General features: G+C 45.5%; 1 protein-coding gene across 1 annotated transcript in view; it reads left to right on the plus strand.

Moving 5' to 3' along the window:
* BOLL (boule homolog, RNA binding protein) overlaps positions 1–20,105 on the plus strand; it is a 566,072-nt gene that overhangs the window by 403,004 nt on the left and 142,963 nt on the right. The window contains exon 10 of the mRNA XM_033945221.1: positions 7,800–7,898. Coding sequence (XP_033801112.1) covers positions 7,800–7,898 — 99 coding nt within the window. The remainder of the gene's footprint in view (positions 1–7,799; positions 7,899–20,105) is intronic.

Consider the following 20,105-nt stretch of genomic DNA (forward strand, 5'->3'; position numbering starts at 1 on the left):
ATATTCGGGACCCTGATCTGTGGGGAGATTCTGAAGAACCTTTTCTCTCAGAAGGGGAGTGTTCATCAGAGGAAGACGAGCCTGTTCTTCAGGACACTTCATCAAAACCTGAGTCCACATCTTTCTCCTCCTTTTTAAGAGATATGTGCGACTCTCTTTCTATTCCTTTGGAGGCTGAGTCTAAAAAGTCTAAAGCCTTTTTGGACGCTCTTGATTTTGACCAGCCTCCAAAGGAATTCTTGAAACTCCCTTTACATGACATCCTGAGGGAAACCTTTTACAAGAATTTGGAGACTCCTCTTACTGTCCCGGGAGCCCCCCGTAAATTGGATTCCCTGTATAAGGTTATCCCTATCCCTGGGTTCGACAAACCACAGCTCCCACATGAGTCTCTCCTTGTAGAATCCACCCTCAAGAAGTCCACAGGAGCTAGTGTCTATGCCTCTGTTCCTCCTGGCAGAGAAGGTAAAGCCATGGACAAGTTTGGTAAGCGACTTTACCAGAATGCGATGCTTGCTAATCGATCTGGTAACTATGCTTTTCATTTTTCTTTTTATTTAAAGCATCTCCTTACCACCATGGCTTCCTTTCAGCAGTACCTTCCTGTGGGGAAACGTGAGGCTTTCCATCAATGCTCTTCATCTCTTTTCCAGCTCAGGAAATTCATGGTAAGGTCTATATACGACACCTTTGAGCTTACCTCCAGAGCAACAGCCATGTCTGTAGCCATGCGCCGTTTGGCCTGGCTCAGAGTCTCCGAGCTTGATGTTAATCATCAAGACCGGTTGGCTAATGCCCCATGTTTAGAGGATGAGCTGTTTGGAGAATCTATGGACTCAACGACTCAGAAGCTCTCGGCTCACGAAACCCGCTGGGATACACTTCTTAAGACCAAAAAGAAACCTCCACCTCCACGGCCATTCAGACAGCAATCGGCCTATCAACGGCGTTTTGTGGCTCGTCCCTTGCAGTCTTCCACTCAACAGCCTAGGAGGCAACGCCAACAACAGCGGCAAACGCCTAGACCCCAACAGCAACAACCAGCCAAGCAGCCTCCGCAGCAAAAATCGACTCAGCCCTTTTGACTTAATTCTCGAGGACATAGCCAGCGTTCAACCATCTCCACTCCTCCCTCAACCGATAGGAGGACGACTCTCTTTCTTTCTCAGCCGTTGGGAAATTATCACTTCGGACCAATGGGTCCTCAACATCATCCGCCACGGCTACTCTCTCAACTTTCACACCCTTCCAGGCCAAAGTCTACCAAAAGAGTCTGCTTTGCACACTCTTCAATCTGCCCTCCTTCTTCAGGAGGTTCAATCCCTCCTACTTCTGAACGCCATAGAGGAAGTTCCTCTAGAACAGAGGGGGCAGGGATTCTACTCCCGTTATTTTCTAGTTCCCAAAAAAACAGGAGACCTCAGACCAATTCTAGATCTGCGAGACCTCAACAAATGCTTGGTCAAAGAAAAATTCAAGATGCTATCTCTAGCTACGCTTTATCCTCTCCTCGATCACAACGACTGGCTATGCTCTCTCGATCTCAAAGAGGCCTACACTCACATTCCAATCAACCCGGCCTCCAGACAGTACCTTCGCTTCATGATCAATCACTGTCATTACCAATACAGAGTGCTCCCCTTCGGTCTTGCCTCCTCTCCAAGGGTGTTCACAAAATGTCTAGTTGTGGTAGCAGCGTTTCTACGCTCCCACCACCTTCAGGTTTTTCCCTACCTGGACGACTGGTTAATCAAGGCCATTTCATCTCAAACTGTTCTTCTGGCCACCAACCAGACCATCTTTTTTCTACAACTCCTAGGGTTCGAAATCAATATACCCAAGTCTCACCTTCTTCCTACACAGAGACTTCAATTCATTGGAGCGGTGCTGGACACTGTCCAGATGAGAGCCTTCTTACCGGACAACCGTCTTCACAACCTCCAATTGCTCTGTCAGCAGGTGCTGCCTCAGCACTCCATTTCTGCAAAGCAGATGATGATTCTCTTGGGTCACATGGCCTCCACAGTTCATGTCACACCCCTGGCACGTCTTCACCTGCGCACTCCTCAATGGACCCTGGCTTCCCAGTGGTCTCAAGCGACAGACTCTTGCTCACGACACATATCTGTGACATCATCTCTTCGTCAGTCTCTACAATGGTGGTTGATATCCTCAAATCTCTCCAGGGGCCTTCTGTTCCATCTGCCTCCTCATCAACTGGTCATCACCACCGACGCCTCCCCTTATGCATGGGGAGCCCATTTGAACAGTTCCAAACTCAAGGCCTTTGGACTCCTCAGGAAAAGAAGCATCACATCAATTTCCTGGAACTCAGGGCAATGTTCTATGCCCTCAAGGCCTTCCAACACCTTCTGTTTCCTCAAGTCCTTCTACTCTGCACAGACAATCAAGTTGCCATGTACTACATCAACAAACAGGGTGGAACAGGCTCTTGCCTCTTATGTCAGGAAGCTCAGAGAATCTGGTCTTGGGCCACCACTCGTCACTTATTCCTGAAGGCGATTTATATTCAGGGAGAACAGAATTACTTAGCGGACAAGCTCAGCAGAGTTCTCCAACCCCACGAATGGACTCTCGATCCATCGACTCTACAGTCCATTTTCGCTCAATGGGGCACTCCTCAGGTGGACCTCTTTGCAGCTCCCCACAATCATCAGTTGCCCCAATTCTGCTCCAGACTCTACTCTCCTCACCGCCTGGCAGCGGATGCTTTTCTTCTGGATTGGTCCAACCTGTTCCTCTATGCTTTCCCTCCTCTATCACTCATGCTTCGGACCTTGTTCAAACTAAAGAGGGAACGAGCCACCATGATACTGATTGCCCCACGGTGGCCCAGGCAGCATTGGTTCTCCCTTCTACTTCAACTCAGTTCCAGGGATCCATTTCTGCTTCCACTGTTTCCATCTCTGCTTACACAGGATCAGGAAACCCTCCTACATCCCAACCTACAGTCTCTACACCTGACAGCTTGGTATCTCTCGGGCTGACTTCAACTAATCTTCTCCTATCTCAGCCTGTTCGCTCCATTCTGGACGCATCCAGGAAACCGGCCACTCTACAATGTTACCATCAAAAGTGGACGAGGTTTTCCGCCTGGTGTTTCCTACAACATCATGACCCCAAATCTCTTGCAGTGGAGACCCTATTGGATTATCTGCTTTCTCTATCTAACTCTGGCCTCAAGTCTACCTCCATCAGAGTCCATCTCAGTGCCATTACGGCCTTTCATGAGCCAGTCCATGGGAAACTCCTCTCAGCTCATCCCCTGGTCTCCAGATTCATGCGAGGTCTTTTCAATGTGAAACCACCTCTCAAAGCTCCTCCTGTTGTCTGGGATCTCAATGTGGTTCTCTCCGCTTTGATGAAGCCTCCATTTGAACCTTTAGCTACTACCACTTTCAAGTTTCTCACTTGGAAGGTACTTTTCCTTATAGCTCTCACCTCTGCCAGGAGGGTCAGTGAGCTCCATGCATTAGTTTCTGACCCACCTTTCACAATCTTTCATCATGACAAGGTGGTTCTGCGTACACATCCAAAGTTTCTTCCTAAGGTTGTCTCTGAGTTCCATCTCAACCAATCTATTGTACTGCCTGTTTTTTTTCCCAAACCTCACTCCCATCCCGGAGAACAGGCTCTTCATACTTTGGACTGTAAGCGGGCGTTAGCTTACTATTTGAGCCGTACTAAGCCCCACAGATCATCGCCCCAACTTTTTCTGTCCTTTGATCCGAATAAATTGGGACGCCCTGTTTCTAAGCGTACGCTATCTAATTGACTTGCGGCATGCATTTCCTTCTGCTATTCTCAGTCCGGACTGACACTGGAAGGTTCTGTCACGGCCCATAGAGTTAGAGCTATGGCAGCATCTGTAGCTTTCCTCCGTTCCACTCCTATTGAGGAAATCTGCAAGGCTGCCACTTGGTCCTCAGTTCATACTTTTACATCTCACTATTGTCTGGATGCATTCTCCAGACGGGATGGTCACTTCGGCCAATCTGTTTTGCAAAATTTGTTTTCCTAATGGCCAACCTTCCCACCATCCCTCTTTTTGTTAGCTTGGAGGTCACCCATCAGTCAAGAATATGCTGCCTGCTTGTCCTGGGATAAAGCACAGTTACTTACCGTAACAGGTGTTATCCAGGGACAGCAGGCAGATATTCTTGCGTCCCACCCACCTCCCCGGGTTGGCTTCTTAGCTGGCTTATCTTAACTGAGGGACCGCGCGACGGGGTCGGGCTGGAAGGTACTCGCGCATGCGCGGTGCGGTCTCTAGAACTTTCCAAGTTCTTAGAGTGCAATCACTCTAAAAGTGTCCTTACCGGGGCTCCGTCGGTGCCGTCACCCATCAGTCAAGAATATCTGCCTGCTGTCCCTGGATAACACCTGTTACGGTAAGTAACTGTGCTTTCAGTTACTAAAATCTGTATTATCTCACAATACAGTGGAAGAAAACCTGAAGCTTGTACTCAGGTCATTCTCAAGCCTTTTCTGATGAAAATAAAGTTGTTCCACATCATAGTCTGTGTGTATTATTTCATGTTTCCAGTATTCTCCAATGTTCCAACAAGCATATATTGATACTTAGATAAAGCTGTTATAATGCCTTCTCACTCCAATTCAGACTGTATCCAGCCAGTCCAACGTAGCACCACGTTTCACTATTACAGCATCCTTAGGAACTGAAACTGGCAGGTTTTCAACTTCTACAACATCAATACCATAACATAGCTTTACTGCTTTATTTCATTATAGAAGATTAGCAACTGAATGGGTTCACAAGCCCACTCTCCCCTCAGACAGGATACAAACAGTTGAATTCCCAGGTGACTCACATACCTCATTTAAACTATCCTGCATATACCCCAGAGCCTATCATTGAAGCACAGAGAGTATGACATCACAGAATGTTCCACTCTACTTCTTTGTTAAGGCCAACAGGTTCTATGGTTCCCCATTGGAAAATGAGCCTTTGCTCTTTGCATATCAGCATTTTAGAAACATCTCCCCCTCTGTTAGATGAAGTAAGATTTGTAGTACTTATAGTAGTACGATCCAACAAAGGGGGGAGATGTTTCTAAAATGCTGTTATGCAAAGAGCAAAGGCTCATTTTCTAATGGGGAACCATAGAACCTGTTGGCCTTAATAAAGAAGTAGAGTGGAACATTCTGTGATGTCATACTCTCTGCTTCAATGATAGGCTCTGGGGTATATGCTTTGTCTAAGAATCAATATATGCTTGTTGGAACATTGGAGAATACTGGAGACATGAAATAATACACACAGACTATGATGCAGAACAGCTTTATTTTCATCAGAAAAGGCTTGAGAATGACCCGAGTACAAGCTCCAGGTTTTCTTCCACTGTATTGTGGGATAATACAGATTTTAGTAACTGAAAGTGCAATATGGATTCATTTATGTTTAATGTATAATATAGTGTTAAGATTTGTGTTATTTAATAAAAATGCAGTATATTTAAATAAAATACCTGTCTAGTTATATGTATTAAATACTTTTTGAGATAGGTAATTTGACTAATTGTACCCTGCTTTGTAGTACAATGAATATGCATGAGATCTATTTGCATGCACTGGTCGACAACTCAATGAGGCCGTCTGTGCAATGTGCGGCAGTGGCGAAAAGGGCGAACAGAATGCTAGGAATGATTAAGAAGGAGATCACAAACAGATCAGAGAAGGTTATCATGCTGCTGTACCGGGCCATGGTATGCCCTCATCTGGAATATTGCGTCCAGCACTGGTCGCCGTACATGAAGAAGGGCGCAGTACTACTCGAAAGGGACCAGAGAAGAGCGACTAAAATGGTTAAGGGGCTGGAGGAGTTGCCGTACAGTGAGGGATTGGAGAAACTGGGCCTCTTCTCTCTTGAAAAGAGGGGACATGATCAAAATATTCAAGATAATGAATAGAATAGACTTAGTAGATAAAGACAGGTTGTTCACCCTCTCCGAAGTAGAGAGAATGAGAGGGCACTCTAAAGTTAAAAGAGGATAGATTCCATACAAACATAAGGAAGTTCTTCTTCACCCAGAGAGTGGTAGAAAACTGGAACGCTCTTCCGGAAGATGTTATAGGGGAAAACACCCTCCAGGGATTCAAGACAAAGTTAGACATGTTCCTGCTGAACCAGAACATACACAGGTAAGGCTAGTCTCAGTTAGGGCACTTGTTTTTGACCTAAGGACCGCCGCGTGAGCGGACTGCTGGGCACGAAGGACCACTGGTCTGACCCAGCAGCGGCAGTTCTTATGTTCAATGCATATTCATTGGGGAAATCCTGAAAACCCAACTGGATTCCGGCTCTCGAGGATGGAGTTGCCCACCCCTGTTCTAGACAATAGGGTTATTTCCCCTTACTCGCATGCTCTGCAGAAGGAATCCACTTCAGATTTTTGCCTCTGTAGTTCTTCACTGATCGATTTAGCACCCTCTACAGTCTTTCCTTTTGCACGTATGTCTGAAGCTGTGTATGGTCTGCTCTCCACTCTTTTTTTTAACTTGAAATTTTTATTCAATTTTGTTATGAAAATATACAATGCACAAAAAATGGTTATAACATTACACCACTCATAAAACACAATATGAAAAAGAGTGTCAACACTGCACAAATCAAAAAAGTATCAAACAGTGATGCATAAAATAAATATATCCCACAAAAAAAGCAGCATATGCTAAATATCACAAAGTATAATTAAACCATTTTGTGACTGGATCCGCAGGCACCCCTTGCAACATTCATCCCCAACAAAAACCCTCCAACCCCACCCCCCTCCCCAGACATGGATGTATGCAATGTGAACATAAACCCCCACCACCCAGCAGAAAATCCCAAGAAAGACTATAGCCCAGGGAAAATAAACTTAAGACTGCCCCTCCCATTATAAATTATCCAGTTTGGCAGACAATATAGTCCAGAATCCCACAGCTTGCAGGTAATAACCCTTCCTCTTAGCAACCGAAAGTTCCATTCTCTCCAACAGTTGTCCCCTGAGGAAGGCAAATTAGCTTGCCGAAACCCGGATCCTGGTTGGAACTTTTCTAGGATCCCATTCATCTGGAACTCCAAATGGTCTTTTTAAAGACCTAGAACTTTTATACTGTTCATATATCTTGTGCTTTAAATATATGTAACTATCAGTTGGTACAGATATCTCTCTTTCCTCTTCTGTTGTATTTTTGCTGTCCCTATGTAACACCTGTTACAGTTAAGTAACTGTGCTTTTTGCTAATTGCCTCTTAAGACTTGTGCTTAGATGAGTGACAGGATTACAGATTTGTCCCCCCAAAATGCTGATTTAAACAGGTGATGGATCAAAATTTCCCTGGGTCAGTGAGGAGCTGCAGGTTTAAGTAGTCATTGGGTCTGTTGATATCACTTTGTCCTTGTTAATTAAAATGGATCTTGTTTTCCCTGAGTTGGTGAGGAGCCGCAGGCTTGAACAATCATTTGGTCTAGTGATGTCATTTCCTTCAAGAATATTTCTAATAGGACGCAGAAATCCTCTTTAACAAAATATATATATATGGCATCTGAGCATGAAATAAAAGCTAATTTATTTGAATTAGAAGATATTTCAGCTTCTTTGAACAGGGAACTGTCTCACATATTCTATTGTGTAACTTGTTTTGATTATTCATTGATTATCTGTATTAACTTATCTATGTTTGCCATGTATACTAACTACTGCATATACAATCAGTGTTGTAAATGTAAAATATCAAGCTTTTTGCTTCAAAAATTATGTTTTCTTTGTCAGCAATATTCTGATCATGGGGTACAAGCAGCTTATCACCAATTATATGCCCAAAGTGCAGTAGCTATGCCAGCACCTATGATGCAACCTGAGCCAGTTAAAGTAAGTTCTGTACTTTTTAATATAAATTTACTTCAGTGATTTATGTTGTCAGAGGTATTTTCTGTTCAAAATAATAAATCAGAGGTATGCAGTCAAAACATTGTTGTTGTTTATCATTCCTGGGTCATTTATGGTAATTTTATGTTTTGTTGTGAGAGCAATATTGTTGAAATTGTATACTCTTTTCAGAAAAAGTGCTAACCCATCTAAAAGAGAGTACACTTAAAAAAAAAAAGTGCATGCTATTTGCAAGAGTGCACATTCTTTCCCTGTCGAGCACTATTTGTGTATGTGCATTCTTTCCAGAAGAATGCTTCTCCTTAAGACAGTGCCTCACAAACTATCCATAGCCACGGCACACTAAAAGGGGGCCACAGCTGGAGGGAACCCAGAAGTGTGCTGACTTTGATGCGATGACCTCACACCGACATCTGCGCATGCGAGAAGGCCCTGAAGACAGGTCCTGAGCCACCAGTGGGAGGAGGGATGCTCAACAGGAGAGGCGCAGAGAGGAGGAGAGACACTAGCTGACTGTCTACAGGACGTGCCTCTCTCCGCATGAGGCACATTCTGTAGGCAGTGCACCGGTGATTTGTGGCACACCGACACACAGTTTGCAATTCATTGTGTTAGGGAAATGTGCACATTTATTAATGACACACAAAAACACCCCAGATTTCACATTTTTCATGTCAGTATAGGCAAAAAAGTGTTAACATTTCCATATCATTTCAAACAAATGTATATACTTATAAATCATATGGTTTTTGTAAGAAAGTCTCCAGGCCAACATGAAGCAATACCAAAAACAGTTCCATTTAGCTATATGTTAACTATCTAAGGGGCTGTTTTACTAAACCACATTAAATGCTAATGCCTATTTACATAACTCAGGAAAAAAAACCTGACCACAAAACACACTAAAGTATTTTGGGGTAATTTACCCATCTGTTTGCACTATTTATTATTGGGAGGGGGCGTGTCATGAGAATAGGTGTGGAAGCATACGCACACAAACTGACTAACGCTGAGTTATCATGAGAGCACATAGTACCTTCTAATTAAGAAGCCCTAAATGCTCCTGCGTAAGTGTTTTCATAAATCCCACATGGTAATGGAAAATTTAGCAGGGGGCCTGCAAAAAAAGAAAAAAAAAAGCCCTATTTTAGGGATATGCCAGAAATGGGTTTATTATGCAGGAAAGTCCCACAATAACACCCATGAAGCCCATTTCGTAGTGCATCTTAATAAAAGGGCTCTAAAGCCTGGCATCATTTCACATGATTGCATTATCAGGAAAAATTTTGCTACAATAAGGCATAGGTTAAGAATTTTCATACTTGCCACTTGGGTTTGGCAAGATGCAAATGTGACAGCTAAATAATTTTCCAGTGCAATAGATACAACATTCTAGACCAGTGGTTCCCAACCTCCTGGAGGACCACCAGCCAGTCAGGTTTTCAGGACATCCCTAATGAATACTCATGGAGCAGATTTGCAGGCCCGCCTCCTCCATTATATGCAAATCTCTCTCATACATATTCATTAAGGCTATCCCAAAAACCCGACTGGCTGGTGGTCCTCCAGGACAGGGTTGGGAACCACTGTTCTAGACTGTTATTTCCCCATACTTGCATGCTCTGCAGAAGGAATCCACTCTGGATATTTCACTCTGCCTCTGTAGTACTTCACTGATCGGTTTAGTGCCCTCTAAAATCTTTCCTTCTGCAAGCAAGTCTGCAGCTGTGTGTATACTGCTCTCTCCATTTTATTGTTTTAAATTCAATGTAATGTCCCCTTTTCGGGTAATTTTGCGTTTGAAGCAATTTTGGAGCTCTGCTTGCTTGAGAATTCACAGACTTCAGTCTGTAGCTGACAGGCCGATCCTTTTTTGAATACCTGTTAGCCAGTCTGCATAGTTTTCCTTGGAGCTCAGGGCCATCCTTGAAGTAGTCTAACCTTCTGTTAAGCAAGGGTGGAGCACAGACTGTTTGGCATACTTAGGGAGCTCAGTGGTCTTCCGCAGCGTGCCAACTGCGTTTTTGCACCTTCACTCATCCTGGAGCACATCCAGTGGTCTGCTGTGGTGGAGGCATAGTCAGACAGTTGAGTCTGACCAGCAGCTCGAAGATCAGCTTTATGAGAGCATTCACAAAATTGTGGCAGTGAATTCTTCTACAGCTACTGAGTAAGAATGTGAGCAGATGGAGTCTAGTGTTTCAGGTCACAGTGAGTACAAGGAGCTGACCGCTTGTGAGAGACGTCAGGGAAAATTTTTAAAGTGTGTTCTATTTTGAGTTTCTGCATGTTCCCCCTCCTGAAAAATCCTAAAATTGCCATTTGTGGACTTTGGGAAGTGTGACAAATAACACGTATTTGGTGCGAATTTGGTGTCAGTGGCCATCTTGGATTTTAGCAGTCTTTTTTTCTTCTCTCTGCTTCTTCAAAACTTTGATTTTTGCCTGGAAAACTGCTGGGATGAAGCCCTTGGGGTCTCCTCTTGTGAATTCATGCCAGGATTGCGCAAATTTAGCACTTTTAGAGTGTCCTTGTACCACATGCTGCGTGGCGCAGCTGGGGGGGGGCTGTAGTGACTAGGTTTGCTTCCCCCCCCCCACAGATGCAGGTGATCAGATGCTCAGCCAGTCCAGCAGGGTGGCCTCCAGGCTCAGCACGGCTGGTTTTTTAATTTATTTATTTGTTTTTCGTATTTATATACCACTTATAGCCTAAGTGGTTTACATTCAGGTATTCAAGCATTTTTTCCTATCTGTCCTGGTAGGCTTACACTCTATTTAATGTACCTGGGGCAATGGGGAATTAAGTGACTTGATAAACCACTCCACAAACACAAAGGGACCAAATAATCCAAACTTCACTACCCTTGATGCAATTCCTATTCTCAAGAAAAGAGTGTTTCGCTTCTTAATCTCTCACAAAGTTTTAAACTCTTCTTGGCTCCATAGCGCAACGGAGACATAAATATTTATAAAACCAATATTTTGCACAATGTAGGAATCTTATAAAGGGGAAGAAAAAGCCTCAGACTCATGCCTGCTGCTAAATTATTTCCAAGTATTCAGGCTACCTCATTGGCACAAAACCCCCTACCTCCAAGCATTCCTACTGTTTGTTAAATACTTTTTAAATATTTTATATATTTTTTTTAATTATCTTTTTTAACCACTTTAAATATCTCTTATAAATAATTCAAATCTTAAGAATCACTCAATCAAATAAGTTAATTTACTCATCAATGTGCACTGGGAGCCAAACTAACTCCTAGAAAACAGCTATGTCGGGAGTGACCATAAAATCGCTTCCCGCTAGTGTATTAGGATTGCGTACGGGTGTGTACCAGCATGAAATGTTGTATTAATTATACTAGTATCCTAAGCACTTATCTCTTCACAGCGCCAACCCTCTCCATATGTCTCTCGTACACACTGCTATTCTATGGCAAATCTGCTCAGCCAAAGACAACAATGGCCATCCAGCATTTCGCTAAGCTGCATCAGGGCTTCCTGGACTGCGCTGAATAATAAGCAGACACAATCTCAAAGATTAAAATCCACAACTATTTAGAACCTCCTATCTTAAGAACACTTCAACACTGAGGCCCAGGAGGGGCCTTAGGCGCCTGGCAAAACAGGCAGGGGAGAGGCGGGCCTGCCGGCCGGACAGTACAAGGACCCATCCAGCCAGCCAACTTGCTGGTAATGGTGGGGGGGTTTTCTTTGGGGGGGTCCAGGGAGATGGGCATTTTGTTGGGGGGGGTTCATTGGGGGGGTCCGGCAGGAGGGGGTTGGGCACCCACCTGCTGGCGATCTTTGGGGCGGGGCCTACCGGCAGGAAGGGTTGAGCACCTTCCTGCCGGCGATCATCAGGGGAGGATGGGGGGGTCTTTCAACAGGAGGGGTTAGGCACCCTCCTGCCACGATCGTCGGGAGAGTGGGGGGTTTACCGTGAAAAAGGGTTGAGCACTTCCTGCCGGCGATCGTCAGGGGTAGGTGGGGGGTCATTCAGCAGGAGGGATTGGGCATCCCTCTTGCCTCATTCGTTTAGAGGGGGAGGGGACACTAGCGGCCTTAGCCGCGGCCACTATACTAATCACAGCAGGGAGATCCCACGTCTACTTACAATGTAGGCCAGCATTTTGCTGGTCTACATTGTAAGCATCTCCTCTACTAGGGAGACGCATGGGGCCGCCTAGATTCGCCTAAGGCTACTGCCTAGCCTTAGGTGGGCTTGCGAGTCTCCCTAGGCTCCTGGAGACGCCTTCAGTATAGGCGGCCTGCCTGGGGACCATTTTTTTTTTTTTTTTTTTTTTATAAAATGTGCCTCCCGATTGGCTGATTAGATAGCTGTAGGACGCCTACAGCTGCCTACAATCAGGACGCAGTTTACAGAATCTGGGCCTTAATCTCTGTGCTCATAGACATTGCAAACATGGCTACCTCTGGGTCAGATCTTGAATATGCTGGCCTCTGACATCAGCCAGACGTCTCCTCCAGAGCAACCAATCAAATCTCTTCCTCAACTGCTCTGCGGGGGAACAGAGTATGCAGCTGGTTAACTTTCTTTAATTTAGAACAGAGCTTACAGCGAACTTACACCTTTCATCATTTATCGTTCTTAAGTTATTCTACTCTATGTGTTCATTTTCCTTTTATGTTGTTATAGTCATTATTATGTGACTCACTTTGCTGATCTCACCCTCCAGTACTATCTCATTTATTTTATATGTATGAAAACGCTCAACTACTTAACAATAGACTACATATGAACATTAAACAGCTTATCTGAATGTCTTATTCCATCCATATTCTGTACTATATTCCTCTCTATGAACAAAACATCTCCATAGACTGATCACAGGAAAAGGTGCCAGTCTATCCTGGAATTTAGACCTAGAGGTTCCTCAGACCCTAAACGGAAAATCCACTCTTGCTCATGTTTTAATAGCATCCTCAATGGCATCCTCGGTCTGTCATGAACATGTTCTGGAATGTGATCTAGGACGCAGCACTTCAAAGTGGAAAAGCCATGGTGAAACTGTTTTATAAATATTTATTGCGCTGTGGAACCAAGAAGAGTTTAAAATTTTGTAACTGTGAGAGATTAAGAAGCAAAACAATCTTTTCTTGAGAATAGGAATTGCATTAAGGGTAGTGGGGTTGGATTAAGTAACTCGCCCTGGATCACAAGGAGCAGCATGGGATTTGAACTTACAACCTAAGGGTGATAATACTAGCTGTAACCATTGCACCACACTGCTCTTCAGTCAGCCTGGTTGCAGACCCTCCACAGCCTAAGACACATGAATTTTAGTTATCTAAGGGTGACTCTGTGCCCCAGGAGCCAGATACCTTCTCTAAAATCATGAGGTTTTGTAGTCAGAGTTAAAAAAAAGAAAGAAAAAATGTGTTCTTTCTGAGCATTCTCTCTTCCCCCCAGGATGTTTTTAGGTAGCGTGATACCTTCGGGCATGTCCTCACTTCCAGCTGACCTGGGTGTTGTTCTGCTTGCTCATGATTTGGGGATCCAGATGCTGATCCTGACCTCTCTGATCCATTGTTTGACAGTGCAGCTCTTCTTGGATCGGGGGATCTGTGCTTGTGTGTTGGATCTTCGGATCCTGGTTGTGATCCTCCTGTCGTGCGCTTAATTAAGTTTACGGTTCTGCCTTATCTTTCTGCTGAATCTTTGCAGAAATTGAACTCAGCCAGCTCTGTCCACTTCTTCTCCCTCTGCGACCTTTCCCTGGCATCTAGATATGAGTTTTATCCCAGGACAAGCAGGCAGTTATTCTCACATATGGGTGATGTCATCCGACGGAGCCCCGATGCGGACGCCTCACAAGCAGACTTGCTTGAAGAAACTAGAAGTTTCGAGTCGCCCGCACCGCACATGCGCGAGTGCCTTCCCGCACAGGGCGCATCTTCTCAGTTCTTAGTTTTCCGCGGAGCCGAGAAGTCTGTCTTTTTGGCTCTCTCTCCGATAACTTCGCTGTTCATGCCTTCTCTCACCGCGGTTTGTGTTTTATTTTTCTCACGAATCGATGTGTCCGTCTTTTTCTTTTTTTAAAAAAAAATTTTTACTTCCATCCGCTCGGCCGTGGCCCGCGGGCTTCAACTTTGCGTCGGCTGTATTTTTGTCTATGCCCCGGCCTGTTACCGGTTTCAAACGGTGTAGCAAGTGCACGATATCTTTTACGGACCCTCACGGATGCTGCCTCAAGTCCCTTGAGCCGAAACATCATCCTACCTCGTGCCTGCCTTGCCAAACACTTAAGCCTCGTGCTGTAAGCGTCATTGCTTCCTGGTGGATAGCCTCTTCGAGATGGAGTCTACTAATCTTTTTGCATCGAAGGTGTCTTCAGCATCGACCCCTGTCGACGCCTCTCCTTCTGCTGCTTCCACCTCGAACCTTATCAGACCTTTGTCTTTTGGACAGGCTCTTTCTTTGACATCTTCGACTGCCATATCTTCTCCTGTCTCCTCAGGTCAGATAGCTCAGCACTCGGTTCCGCCAGTGGTAATTAAGGTGTCGAAGCCCCCCAAGTCAAAACACTCTCACACCACTGTGCGGGACCCTTCAGCCAAGGCAGGAGGGCAGGTTTCAGACACGGTACCCTCCTTACCGGCTACGTCCCAGACCTCTTTGGAGTAGCAGATTATTAAGGTCCTCACTAACATGGGACCCACACTGCTCACTCTGCTTCAGCCTGGGCATGCAGAAGTCTCCCGCAAGGTCGAGCCGCCTATGCCCCGATCTGATCCTCCATACTCGATGCAGGGAGTGGAGTCTCTGCGAGTGTCTGGTCGGACTTCCAAGCACGAAACGCATAGAGTAGAGGCTGTGAGAGTGCATCGACAGGATACCTCCCATTCTACCAAGGGAGTCCAGTCTTCGAAGTTGCTTCAGGGCTCCTCCACGCCTATAGATCTTTGATCTACTGCTTCCGAGGCAACCTCTGCTCAATCTTCGAGATCTAGTTCGAGACACAGTTCTCGACATCACTCGAGGCCTACTTCGAGGCATTCTTCGAGACATTATGCCTCAAAGCCTCGGTCCTCTCCGGCCTCGACAAGACCTCCGACTCCACGTTTCAAGTCTCCGATGCCGGCTCTTGAGGATATCCCGATGTCCAGTGCCTCGTCCAAGTCTCCAGGTTCCTTCGTACCACGGTTTCCTGCCGAGGCTTCTTCTTCTTCGACTCCAGCTGCCTCGACGTCCTCAAGTTCTTCTCGAGGCCTTGCAACTGCAGACCAGTTGTCTTTTTCCTCTTTTTTGAGACAAATGACTGTGGATTTGAGCGTTCCACTGGACACTGGCTCTAAGTACTCTAAAGAATACCTCGAGGTCATGCACCTTCCTCAACCTCCGGCTGAGTCTTTCAAGCTGCCACTACACAAGCTTCTCGATCAGACTTTTTCTAGATGTATGGAGACTCCTTTTTCCATTCCAGCAGTTCCAGGAAAGTTGGATGGCAGATATAAAACGGTGCATCATAAAGGTTTTGACAATTCCCAATTGTCACATCAATCCTTGCTCATGGAATTCTCTTTAAAGAGATCCCATCCTTCCAGAGTGTATGCCATAGTTCCTCCTGGCCGGGAGGGAAAGACCATGGATAAATTTGGACGTCGCATTTACCAAAATGCTATGATGTCTTCCAGGGTCCTCAATTATAATTTTTATTTTATCATTTATTTTGAATTTCTTTTATCTCTTCTGCCAAAAATTTTGAGTTACTTGGATGATAGCATGCATTTTGAATTTCAAGAAATCATTGCTTCCTTCTCTCAGTTACGTCTCCATCTCCTGCAATCATCTTATGATGCCTTTGAGCTCTGGGCCCGAGCAGCGGCTTGCTCTGTGGCCATGCGTCATCTAGCCTGGCTTTGCACCATAGACATGGACTCTAATCACCAGGACCGCCTGGCGAACATCCCTTGTGAAGGCAATGACCTTTTTGATGAGTCCATCGAGGCAGCCACCAAAAAGCTGTCTGACCATGCTAAATCTTTTCCCTCCATGGTCAAACTAAAGCCTAAGCCATCTCCTTCTAGGCCTACATGTCCTCCTGTTATCTACCAGAGGCGTTTTCCTCCAAAGCCGGCGCCTTACACTCGCCCTCCTTTGAAGAAACAGCCACCTCAGAAGCCTCAACCTTCTGCTCCACCTAAGGCTTCTCAGCCTTTTTGACTGTTTACACCAGAGCATAACATCCATCGTTCTGTCTCTGACTCCTTTTCCACCTATAGGAGGTCGTCTCCATCTTTTTTACAACAGATGGACGTATAACATCTGACCTCAGGGTCCTTTCCATCATCAGAGAAGGATACTCTCTTCATTTCAATCAGGTTCCACCAGAGCTTCCTCCAAGAGAGTATCCTTCCAGTCCATCCCAGACCGCCCTTCTTCTTCAGGAAGCTCAAGCTCTGCTTCATCTCCATGCCATTTAACCAATTCTCTTGGAACAGCAGAGCAGGGGTTTTTACTCCCATTACTTCCTTGTTCCGAAGAAGACGGGCGATCTGAGGCCCATTCTGGATCTCAGGGCTCTCAACAAATATTTAGTCAAAAATTTGGAATGTTGTCCCTAGCATCCCTTTATCCCTTCTAGTTCAGAACGACTGGTTATGCTCTCTAGATCTCAAGGAGGTCTACACTCATATTCCCATCCATCCGGCCTCCCATCAATATCTCAGATTTCGGGTGAGGAATCTGCATTTTCAATACAGTATTCTACCCTTCAGCCTGGCCTCGTCTCCCAGAGTGTTCACCAAGTGCCTGGTAGTGGTAGCCGCAGCTCTAAGGAACCATGGTCTCCAGGTTTTTCCCTACCTAGACGACTGGCTCATCAAAGATTCCACATCTCAAGGGGTTATTGTAGCGACCCAACGGACTACCTGGTTCCTACAAAGTTTGGGATTCGAAATCAACTTTCTCAAATCTCACCTTCAACCCTCTCAGAATCTACAATTCATTGGAACTGTTTTGGACACTGTCCAACTCAGAGCATTCATAGAAACAAAGAAAACATAGAAAGATGACGGCAGAAAAGGGCTATAGCCCATCAAGTCTGCCCACTCTACTGACCCACCCCGTTAAGTCTGAGTACTAATGACCTAGTTCCTTAACTCGACCCTCGTAGGGATCCCACTAGGACGTCCCATTTATTCTTAAAGTCAAGCATGCTGGTGGCCTTGATCACCTGCACTGGAAGCTTGTTCCAGTGATCTACAACCCTTTCTGTGAAGAAATACTTCCTTACGTCACTATCAAATTTCCCTCCTCTGAGTTTGAGCGGATGCCCCCTTGTGACCGAGGGTCCTTTGAGAAAGAAGATGTCTCCTTCCACCTCGACACGACCCATGATGTATTAAAATTTCTCAATCATGTCCCCCCTTTCCCTGCGTTCCTCGCCTGGAAGCTCTTCTTCAACTCTGTCACACTGTGTCTTCCCGTTCTTCCATCTCAGCGAGACACATGATGGTGCTTCTGGGTCACATGACCTCCACAGTACACGTGACTCCTTTTGCCAGACTTCACCTCAGAATTCCTCAATGGAGCCTTGTCTCTCAGTGGACGCAGGCTTGCGATCCTCTTTCTCAACACATTACAGTCACTCCTTCCTTGAAGAAGTCTCTCCATTGGTGGATACTCTCTTCCAATCTTTCCAGATGCTTGCTTTTTCAAACGCCCCCCTCATCAGAGGTCCTTATGACAGACTCTTCCACCTACACTTGGGGCGCTCATCTCGATGGTCTCCGTACTCAAGGCCGGACCAGTACGAATCGTCAGTGTCATATCAATCAGTTGGAACTAAGAGCGATCCTCAAAGCTCTTCATGCTTTTCAACATCTTCATGATACAGTAGTCCTCATTCGGACAGACAACCAAGTTGCCATGTATTATGTCAACAAACAGAGGGACAGGATCTGCCTCCCTCTGTCAAGAAGTTCTGGAGGTTTGGAACTGGGCTATCCATCACAACACTTTCCTCAAAGCTGTCTACATTCAAGGGGCTAAGAATTGCTGACGGACAACTTGAGCCGTATCCTGCAACCTCATGAATGGACTCTCCATTCCTCATCTCTTCATCACATTTTCTCACAGTGGGGAACGCCTCTTTGCAGCTCCCCACAACTTCAAACTGCCTCAATTCTGCTCCCGGATATTCTCTCCTCACCACCTCGAGGCAGATGCTTTTCTTCTGGAATGGACAAATCTCTTCCTCTACACATTTCCTCCATTCCCTCTCATTCTCAAGACTCTAGTCAAATTGAGGAACGATCATGCCACCATGATTCTAATCGCTCCTCGGTGGCCGAGACAACCATGGTACTCCCTTCTACAACTCAGCAGCAGGGAACCATACCTTCTACCAGTTTTTCCTTCTCTGCTTACACAGAGTCAAGGATCTCTGCTTCATCCCAACCTGCAGTCTCTACACCTGACAGCTTGGTACCTCTCAACATAATTCCTCTTCAGTTTTCTCAATCTGTAAGAGCTGTCTTAGAAGCTTCTATGAAGCCTACCACTAGACAATGCTATCACCAAAAATGGACTAGATTTTCTACATGGTGTTTTTCTCATCATAAGGAACCTCAACATTCCTCCTTATCATCTGTTTTTAGATTATCTTTTGCACCTCTCCAACTCTGGCCTCAAGTCTACATCCATACGAGTCCATCTCAGTGCAATTGCAGCTTTTCATCAGCCTATTGAAGGGAAACCCCTCTCTGCTTATCCGGTGGTTTCCAGATTCATGAAAGGACTTTTCAATGTCAAACCTCCTCCTGTGGTTTGGGACCTCAATGTTGTCCTTTCTCAACTCATGAAGCCTCCATTTGAACCAATTGATAAGGCTCATCTGAAGTATCTCACTTGGAAAGTGGTGTTTCTCATTGCCCTCACTTCTGCTCGACGAGTCAGTGAGCTGCAAGCTTTGGTTACTGATCTACCATTCACTGTGTTCCATCATGACAAGGTAGTTCTTCGTACTCATCCGAAATTCCTACCTAAAGCAGTCTCAGAATTTCATCTCAACCAATCTATCGTACTTCCAGTGTTTTTTCCAAAGCCTCATTCTCACCCTGGATAATCCGCTCTTCATACTCTGGATTGTAAACGTGCTTTGGCCTTCTACTTGGAAGGCACCAAACCACACAGATCTGCTCCTCAACTTTTTGTCTCTTTCGATTCAAATAAGTTGAGACATCCATTTCTAAATGCATCATCTCTAATTGGATGGTGGCTGGTATCTCTTTCTGCTATGCCCAGGCTGGATTACCACTTCACAGTAAAATCACAACCCATAAAGTCAGAGCAATGGCAGCTTCTGTAGCTTTTCTCAGATCGACACCGATTGAGGAGATTTGCAAGGCTGCTACTTGGTTCTCGGTTCATACCTTCACTTCTCACTATTGTCTGAATACTTTCTCCAGACGGGATGGACAGTTTGGCCAAACAGTATTACAAAATTTATTCTCCTAAGTTGCCAACACTCCCACCATCCCATTCTGGTTAGCTTGCAGATCACCCATATGTGAGAATACCTGCCTGCTTGTCCTGGGATAAAGCACAGTTACTTATCGTAACAGGTGTTATCCAGGGACAGCAGGCAGCTATTCTCACAACCCACCCACCTCCCCTGGTTGGCTTCTCTGCTAGCTATCTGAACTGAGGAGACGCGCCCTGTGCACTGGGCCAGAAGGCACTCCCGCATGCGCGGTGCGGGCAACTCGAAACTTCTAGTTTCTTCAAGCAAGTCTGCTTGTGAGGCGTCCGCATTGGGGCTCTGTCAGATGACGTCACCCATATGTGAGAATAGCTGCCTGCTGTCCCTGAATAACACCTGTTACGGTAAGTAACTGTGCTTTATGGTCTCTGAATAGTTTGAAGGTACTTTGAAGAGTGCTAAAGTGATGTCCTGCTTGTATCCACTGGCACAGGAGTGGGCTTTTGGGACTGCCGAAGGTGGATTCCTTGGTGGCACAAGTGTCTACGCACACCTCTCTTTCCAATGATGGGGGAGTTGTGTTGAAAGAAATGCAGAACCGCCGTGGGGATGTGGTCCTCAGGAAATTTTTTGAAACAACCAATTTGGCTATCAAAGCTGCTGTGGCGATGTCTTTTGTCTCATACGCCTGTCTCGGCTGTGCATGCTAGAGACTGATGCGGTGGAGCCTCCTC

Source organism: Geotrypetes seraphini, chromosome 5, assembly GCF_902459505.1.
Source record: "Geotrypetes seraphini chromosome 5, aGeoSer1.1, whole genome shotgun sequence".
NCBI lineage: Eukaryota > Metazoa > Chordata > Amphibia > Gymnophiona > Dermophiidae > Geotrypetes > Geotrypetes seraphini.